We start from the raw sequence: 9091 nt of genomic DNA on the forward strand, positions 1-9091 counted from the left end.
ACCACCAGCCGCATCAAGGTGGGGCTCAAGAGCTTGGTGAGTAAGGGCATCTTGGTGCAGACCAAGGGCACCGGCGCCTCGGGCTCCTTCAAGCTGGGCAAGAAGCCGGGCGAGGTCAAGGAGAAGGCGCCCAAGAAGAAGGCGGTGGCGGCGGCCAAGCCCAAGAAGGCGGCGGCCAAGAAGCCCAAGGCGGCGGCCGTGAAGAAGAGCCCCAAGAAAGCCAAGAAGCCGGCGGCCGCGGCGGCCAAGAAGAGCGCGGCCAAGAGCCCCAGGAAGGCCAAGGCGGCCAAGCCCAAGCGGGCCGCCAAGAGCCCGGCCAAGGCCAAGGCGGTGAAGCCCAAGCCCAGCAAGCCCAAGGCAGCCAAGGCCAAGAAGGCGGCGCCTAAGAAGAAGTAAGCCGATTTGAAGATGCTTGCACCTATACACCCAACGGCTCTTTTAAGAGCCACCCACATTTTCCAGAAAGAGCTGAAGCACCTTTTTATTTTATCCCTAACGTGGGGCCCTGGGGGGATTACTTTGCATGTTTCTTTTCTCCCCCTGGCTTCTCCCCTTCCTCTCCCGGCCCCAAGGAAACCACCCACAGGGGCCTTGGTTTAAATGGTATTTTTAAAAATTCTATTTCCAAGCAGCTGGGAAATCCGTTCCGACTATAGATTACCCCCTCACGAAACCCTGCTGGGAGCCAGCGGGGCGGGACATGAGCTGCTTATCTGAGCGCACCAGCGCACACCGGAGCCGGGAGGGGGGCGCGGGACAGGAAACGCGGCGATCCAGTATTTGCTTTGTGACGTGCGGGGGGCGGGGAGCGTCAGCGAGTTCGAAAAGCCCGCGCTGCTCCAGGATTGGCCAGTTGTCAAGTCACGGCGACCTGCAGCGGGCGGGCAGGGAATCACTGGGGGAGATACTGCACCGCCGGAGTCCAGGGGCGGGGTGAAGCTGCGCTGTGCGCGCCTTGGGGGCGGGACATCTTCCTGAGAACGAATTAACTCTCCTCCGAGTTCTGCTTTCAGCGTACACAGAAACTATCTCCTTGGTCACAGCCCACAAACGCTCTCAGCCTCCTGTCCCCAGCCAAGTGGCACTTACAGCTGTACAAAAAGCCAGCATGTTCTCTGACCACTGCTGGTGAATATCCATACTGATAAAGTGTGCTACCTAAACTTTCTGTACTCCATGTCTATTCTGAAGTGGTTTTACCTATTCATTCCTTTAGGGTGCTTGCCTTTAGTGTACCTTCCTGTTAAGTTTTACAAAGAATACCTAACCAGGTTGCCCTTGGCTTTGCCTAAAAGGTGCTTTTGTCAAATTGACCCAACATTATGTTCTCCGAGTTGCTGTGTCCTGAAAAAGGCCCCAAAACACATCAGCCCCAAAATCCAGGATCATGCCCTTATCCCTGGTGCCTTCACCCAGTGCTGGCTGAGCTGGGCAGTTCCAAGGGCATGGAAAACAGTTTGCATTCCCTCCCTGCCCTTTGTCTAGCCACCTGCCCAGGTTGGAGCTGCTGCACTATTTATCACTGAGGTCTCCCAAAACTTGGGCATAGTCTTTGGCTATGGTATCTCAGAAATTGGAGGGAGGTTGTGCAGTGTTCTCTGAAACTGGATGGAACAATGACCACTTTCCTTTCCGTGCTGCTATCTGCAGCTTGCGGGACCTTAAGGCTATATGCTCTGAGATTTGCTCACCGCATGGCGCACACGAGGAAATGGAAGGAAAGATCCAGGAGGAGATACTAGAGGAGTTGGTGGACTTTTTTGAGACGTGCACAGGGCCACAGAGGCCTTAAAGGAAGCAGGCAAAGTACCGCTAGGACTGTTGCCTGAATTACTACAATCAAAAACTTGGTGAAAAGGGAGTATAGGCTGCAGATGTTACCACTTATTGATAGACCACTCAGTTGCAGAACACGGACCTAGCACAAACTTAAATTATAAATACTAAGTCTTTAAGATGATATTTAATTATAATGAATACTTACGTTTAAACCTTAAGAAATAACCTGAGAAAATAAAAGAATCTGTTAATCCATGCCATTAATATTAGGTTAGGCCAAATAAAAATAACCAGTTTTTAGTGCCTGAAGGGATCTCAAGGCACATTGGGGTGCCATAACACGCAAGTTGAGCGTTTTTGATGTACATAAATATATAAAACTGAAATCTGTATAAACGTTATTTTATTAAAGTATTTTTTACCTTTTCTATCCGGAAAGATGTTTAAGGTAGGTACACTTTCAGGCTTCATCAAGAAGATGATAGGAATTGTGTTTGTGTTACTGCATAAAGTTTAGTTTTTGCCTGGTAAGTCTTTAAGGGGAACTTGCTACGGTTTAGTCTGGGGAGGATTGAGACCTAATGACAAAAACTAGATTGGTTTTAGATGGTCTCACAAATGAAGCTGATTGGTCAGTAGAACAGTATTTACACAGACTGTGCTGTGAGGGAATTTCTGCAGCTTCAGATGGATCCTGATCTCTGACTAAAATGTCATTGGGCTGAGCCTGCTGTGAGTTACCTGGCCAATGCTGGCAGCAGTCTTCCTGGGCTAAGGTGTGAGCCGGCTTTTCCCTTACACTGGGTGTGTCTCCAGCTATGCAGTAGCCAGAAAATACTGTGCAGTAGCACTTTACAGCATGGACAGTGCTAATAATCTAGAGCACAGTATTATTAGGCCACTGTGCAGTAGCGTCACCTAAAAGATTTTCACCAGCACTACTGCACAGTAACTCTGATTACTGTGCATTTTTTAGTACTTGCTAATAAAGTGCAGTCATTACTGCACATTTATTTAGTACTTGTATTAACAAATACTAAATAAATGTGCAGTAATGACTGCACTGTAGCATCTCATTGACACGCCCATTGATTGTTATAGCTTTTGTTCAGTTTGGGTGGTTGAATCTGTCCTGTTGACAAATGTGTCATTTGGGGCTTGGCCCTTGGGTTGGATGAACAAATGGTGTCCTGAAGTTTAGGTTCCTATCTTCTTACTTGTGTTAGCCAGTCTTTTGCCAGCATGAGTGAAACTAAGTGGGGGTTTTATTGGGTTGTTACTGGGTAGGGTTCACCAACCTCTATCAATCAAGTTACCATCCATAAAAAGCCAAAAAAAAGGTTATTCAAATGCAAGGAATTCAAACTGGGTGGAGGAGCTCCTGCTATACATATTTTTTGTGGGCCAGGGTGCATGTGGTAGCCAGGTGGAAAACCATTGAGATTCAGCCATGAACCAGAATGAGGGCATGTGTAACCTGCAGTTGTTTTTTGATAGGATATATAAGTCTGCAAATGTACACAATCTAGAGAATTTAAAAACAGCTAGGGTATCTGTCAGACAAAATTTAAATACCTATATACCTCTAAAAGAAAGCCTGACATCGCTGGAACTATGTGCAATCCTGGGAAAGGCCAGGAAAATAGGTTATAGAAGGACCTGTGGTGAAGATAATCTGTGGTTGCTTGATTACTCCTGTGTACCAAAAAGCAATGTAAATAAAAAATATATTGTAAATAAGCAGGGTTGCACCACAAATATGAGACTCTATCATGGACTTCCCTTCCTAAGTGGAATAACCTACAACACCCCAAATCTTGGTTAAGTTAAAAGGGGTGACAGTATGAACATAATGCAGTCCATAGTCTCTTTTTTGAAGTATTCTGTTTTCTATAGTTAGTGGAATCAAAGGAAGATGCAGGAAACGCCATAACATCAAATTAGGGAATAATGTCACAACTTAAGAACATAAGACTGGAAGGGATTTCCTGAGTCACCTAGTTCACCACCATATTATCACAGAAAGCTACACCATATCCTCTTTCATCAAATTAATTTCATCGTTAAAGACAAGGCTCCTTTGAAAAAAAATCAGTTGATTACTCTGAACTCTGACTTTTTTGTGGGGGAAAGAGGAGCAGGGAGGAAGGTATGAATTGTTTACTGCAGACTAAGTTCACATATTCAGTTCTTAGCACATGTTTCCAATGTTATACATTTGTTCAATAAGTAAAAAACAAGAAATACAAATATTCAATGCAGCAGTAAACAAATACATGAGTATTCAAAATCACTAAGTACAAATAAACACACACAGAGACAAGAAAAAAAGCAAAAGAAACCGATCTCTAACAGAAATAATCAAGGGTCCTTACAGCATTCTGCTTAATCTGCTCTACAGGAGGAATCGCTTCTTCTCTTTAACAATTAGAGTTTTAAAAAAATGAAGCATGGTGGTTTAAAGCAATTTCCAGAAGCTTTTTTATATTCTTTCCCTTCCCTGCTGAGCATTATGTTTTATAATTTTGTATCATCCACATAAAAGCTATTAACTAGTATTGTAAGTAGAGGGCCCAGTTAGGTCTCTAATGTATCAGACATGGGGTGGGCAAAATGCAGCCCACAGGCCGGATGCAGCCCACTAGGCCATTCTATCCGGCCCACAGAGCCCCTAAAAAATCAATCAGTTCTAAGATATTTATTGCCAGTCTCAGAAATGTTTACATTCTAGATCAGGGGTGCGCAAAATCCGGCCCACAGGCCAGTCGCAGCCCATCAGGCCATTCCATCTGGCCCACAGAGCCACTAAAAATTTTAGAAAGTTAATATTTATCTGCCCCTGGCTGTCTGTCATGCAGCCCTCGATGCCTTGCCAAAACTCAGTAAGTGGCCCTCTGCCCAAAATAATTGCCTGTCCATGTATTAGACTCTGTACAAAGATAAAAGAAAAAAAACAGTTCTGGTCTTGAGGACCCTAGAGTCTTAGCACAAAAGACAAAAAAGGGATACAGTGAAGGAAATACAAAGGAAGAATAAATAAGACTGGAAGCGTAATGTTCAGAGTGGTCCTAGCAAACATACAACAGTTTTTCCATATATCTTGAGTTCCTCCTTCCAGGCCTCTACTGCAATGTGTTATCCTGCTTTGTAGCCTGGACATAGTTAAAGTGATGGAGACAAAGAGTGTGTCCAGATGTGCGTGGATGTTTGGTTCCCTGGGGACAAGAAGCAGCGGTGCACCTTGCATTGCCACTTCTTGTCCCTGAGGAATGCCCGTGCCACGTTCACTGGTGCACAACAAGTTGCCCCAGGTGGCATAGGGGAGGCTGGGGCCAGCCTTGTGATGGCCACAGCAGCCTTACCTGGGGTCCTGGGGGTCTCCCAGAGCTTCAGCCATGGCAATCCTGCTGGGTGGAACCTAGCTAGCAGCCGCAGCATGGCTCCAAGCAGCCTGGCTCTGCTTTTTAGCAGCGCATGCTGCCTGAGTGTGCACTGCCTGAGTGTGCACAGGATATCCAGGGATCAAAAAATACTGTGGAAAAAAATGGAGCAGTACACACTTGGGCAGTGCACTTTTGCAGCACAGAGAACTCTGGACTGTGTGGTATGTGGCACTGCAAACACGTTTGCCACATACCACATGACCGTGCTTGTCTGGACATGCCCAAACTGTTTGAATTTTCCACCTTTCAATATTATAGGAACATCCCTCTCGTATTCTGAGATAGGGAGACCAGAAGTTCCAAATCTACTTCACTATCCAGTTCAGCACATGTCTATTTTGTTCACAAAGAAACCTCAGATCTTTCAGTGTTACCTGACTTCCTTTTTTAAACTGGTCCTGCTGTAGTCATTAAGTCAGGAAATGTTCTCACATGAAATCTAAATAACCTCTAGCTTCAGGGAACTGGAAATAATACCAAAATAAGAGGGTAGCCTGAACAGTTACTTTGTAGTTCCTCTTCCTTGTTCACTGTAACCAATCCTTTTGAGATGAGTGATGGAACTGCTAGCTCAGTGGCTATGGGGTACCCTGGGATGGGCAGAAAGCCAATCTCCAGGAGCAGCTGGGAAAAGTCCTGGGCTACATGGATGACCCAGTGCCCTATTCAGGGACAAAGGGTCAGTCGGAAGAGTGTTACAACACACCCAGGTACATGAAGCAGTGGCAGGGGCCAAGCTCAATGTGCACAAAAAGCACTGGTACTGGGTGAACTTGGGGACCTGTCAACTCTGGAGTCTGTCCCCTGTGTGGGGCGAACATCCTCAGGGTGGAGTTTTACCCAGAGCTGACTGGACAGAGGGCATGGGAAAAGACTGAGGCCAAAGTTAAAGAGACTTGGACTAAGGCACAGACACCACCTGTCAATGGGCCAACACACATAGTATTCAGGAGGGCTGTGTTGCTACTAGTGCTTCTGTACACTGCATTAGTCTTTACCCTCTTTGGAGCAGGTCATCTGTAGACTCCAGAGCCACATGTGTGTTTTTTCTGGGGCTGCAGATGGGAAAAGGTGGTAAGGATCACACTAAACAAAACAAAATGGTCTGGGGGCAGAGAAATGCCATATGCCCTGCTACTCCTCTGATCCAAGTACATAAGCCTGATCTGTAAACTGGCAATGGGAAAAGAATCCAAAACAGCTTGATTTGTAAAGTATTTTGCAGGACATCTGCTGCAACAATGGTGGGTATACATGATGACCAACCTGAGCCTGTGGGCCATGGAATCACTGTGGTTTTACAAGGTCCTGTAAGGTGTCCAAAAAAAAAAAAGATTTGAACAACAAGACCCCAGTGACCCTGATGAACCACTGTAAGATGCAGGAGGTGATAAGGGCAAGAGACATCATGTCACTCTTGGACCTACTATCTGGCAACAGATGCCAGACCATGTGGGAGAGAATCATCCACAAGGACCTGAAAAAGGAGCACAGAGACTTGAACTGACAGGTAGCTCTCTGGGCACTCCCTGTGCGGGCATGGAAAAAAAGAAGGAGGAAGAGAAGCCTACCAAACTGCCCCAGGTAAACCTGCCAACACAAGACAGAAACAATCAAGCGCTTCCCCTGGTACTGCCCATATGCAAAGGAGGTGTGGAAGACAGTAATATTACTCCTTATGGTGGTGAAAGGAACAAGACACGGAAGAAAAAGGCAGTATTGTTTGGTTACTTGACCAAGCACCTGGGACGCTGACAGCCAGCTTTGACCAGTTAGTCTCCTGCTTCAGAAATGTCCTGTGGAAGATGAGGAACCTGCTTATGTCCAGGCATGCAAACCTCTCAGTCAAGAGGATACCATAGAAAGTTAGTAGAAGATGTCAGGGAGGAGATGGCAGAGATCATATGGAAAAGAAAAGACTGGCAAAGTCTGTTCAGAGATGGGACAGCTGGTGAGAGTGAATATGATGATGATGATGATGATGATGATGATGCAGGAGATGAACACGATGATGATGATGACAATTACAGCAATGAATGAAAGGACTGGGGAATCAGGAAGGGGAGTTGGAAGGGGGTTGGGGGGGATGCGGAGGAGATGTGGAGGCAGTCCTTTGTGTGATTGTGAAGGATAAAGGTGAAAGTGATGGGTATGCACGTACACAGGCACATGGGTGTGCAGTATTGTCATTGTAAAGAGAATAAGGATAGTGTAACTATAAAGGTGTGTTTTGACTATTAAGTGAACCATAGCAGTCACAAGAAAGGTATGTAGAGCAGAGGTGGGCAAAATACAACCCACAGAGGGGCTTTGTCTGGCTCACAGAAGGTCCCTTGGTCCCGCCTGGTCCAGGCGCTGCCTGGCTGTGACACATCCTGCCACCCCCTGGGCACACAGCAGGGCTGGGGCAGCCCCACGGTTGGACTGACTTTCTAGGCAGCTCATGCAGCGGCAGCTCTTTCTGGCTGCTGCTGCTGCCACTGGGCCCAGCCCTGTGGTACTGGCAGAGAACCATGCATGGACCCTGGCCCAGTGCATCCTGCACTTGCTTCAGACTCACCTGCCCAGGCTCAGCAGCACCAGCAGCAGTGGCTGTTGGGCAGAAACTGTTGCTCGGCGCAGGGGAAAAGCAACCCCTCCCTCTTGCCACTGCTGAGCAGTTCTTGGTGCAGCCACCCAGAGCCCACAGCATGCCAGGCTGCCCTGCGGCTCTACCAAAATCACCACTGCTTCTGGGCTGCCCAGTGGGGCAGCAGTGATAGTGCAGAACAGCCATAGGTCAACCCAGGTGGCGGTCATGCAGGGAAGCCCAGCGCAGTGAAGGTTTCAGGTGGCTGCACCAAGAACTGCCCAGAAGCGGTAGGTGAGGGAGAGGCCAGTTTCTGCCCAGCTGCTGCTCAGCCTGGACATGGGCACCCAGAGCAGGTGTGGGGCACATCAGGTCAGGGCTGTGTGTATGGGTCTCTATCAATATTGTAGTGCTGTGGCCAGCAGCGGCAACAGCCAGAAGAAGCTGCCCCAGTCCCGCTGTGTAGCAAAACCCCCAGTTTCTGTTGGGTTTTTTTATTTAACAATGAATTCCCTCCCTTTTCCTTACCATTTCTGACTTTTTCTCTCCCTCTCTATTCCCTATAGATAAGTATAAGTGAGCTAAGACATAGGATAAGCCGCAGCATTTTATATTGGTAGCAAGTTGTATTGGTTTGTTTTGTCTCCTTCTTTATATTGTATAATCATTATGTTTATATTGATTTTTACTGTTCTATATTGCTGTTTTACTGATACTATATGATTTAGGCCTACAAATGTAAGTTAAGTTAGCATAAGTCATGTCAAGTTTCCATTTTGTTTGTCAAGTTTCTATCTTGTCCCCATGCCTGGTTGTGTAACCTTTGACTCATACCTACCCCTCCTATGTAACTTGGTTCCTGAATGATGGGGATAAATGAGGGTGTTTGAGAGACAATGGCAGTAGGTCTAAAAATAGCTCCCTCTGAATGACGGAACCATCAAAACCAATACCTGGACCAAGGACCCAGCCCTTGGAACCACCCTCAGCATTCAAGAAGCAAAAGATGAGTCAACCCACTATTGTGCGCCAGACTTCCATGCGTAGACCCTGAGATGGTGCAGAGTCACTTGGAAGAACTGGATGCCTTTAAGTCAGCAGGCCCGGATGAGCTCCATCCGAGGGTGCTGAAGGCACTGGCTGACATCATAGCAGAGCCACTGGCGGGAATATTTGAACGCTCATGGCGCACGGGCCAAGTCCCGGAGGACTGGAAAAGGGCCAATGTGGTCCCCATTTTCAAGAAGGGGAGGAAGGAGGACCCGGGCAACTATAGGCCAGTCAGTCTCACCTCCATCCT

At 47.1% G+C, this 9091-nt stretch overlaps 1 protein-coding gene across 1 annotated transcript in view; it reads left to right on the forward strand.

The window, feature by feature from the left end:
- Positions 1–448, forward strand: part of LOC102386665 (histone H1.01-like) — a 743-nt gene extending 295 nt beyond the window's left edge. Inside the window, exon 1 of the mRNA XM_006024182.1 lies at positions 1–448. This exon is cut by the window's left edge and continues 295 nt beyond it. Within this exon, the coding sequence (XP_006024244.1) occupies positions 1–396 (396 nt within the window). The 3' untranslated portion in view covers positions 397–448.
- Positions 449–9091: the final 8643 nt, after the last annotated feature.

This window comes from Alligator sinensis, unplaced genomic scaffold (genome assembly GCF_000455745.1).
Source record: "Alligator sinensis unplaced genomic scaffold, ASM45574v1 scaffold166_1, whole genome shotgun sequence".
NCBI lineage: Eukaryota > Metazoa > Chordata > Crocodylia > Alligatoridae > Alligator > Alligator sinensis.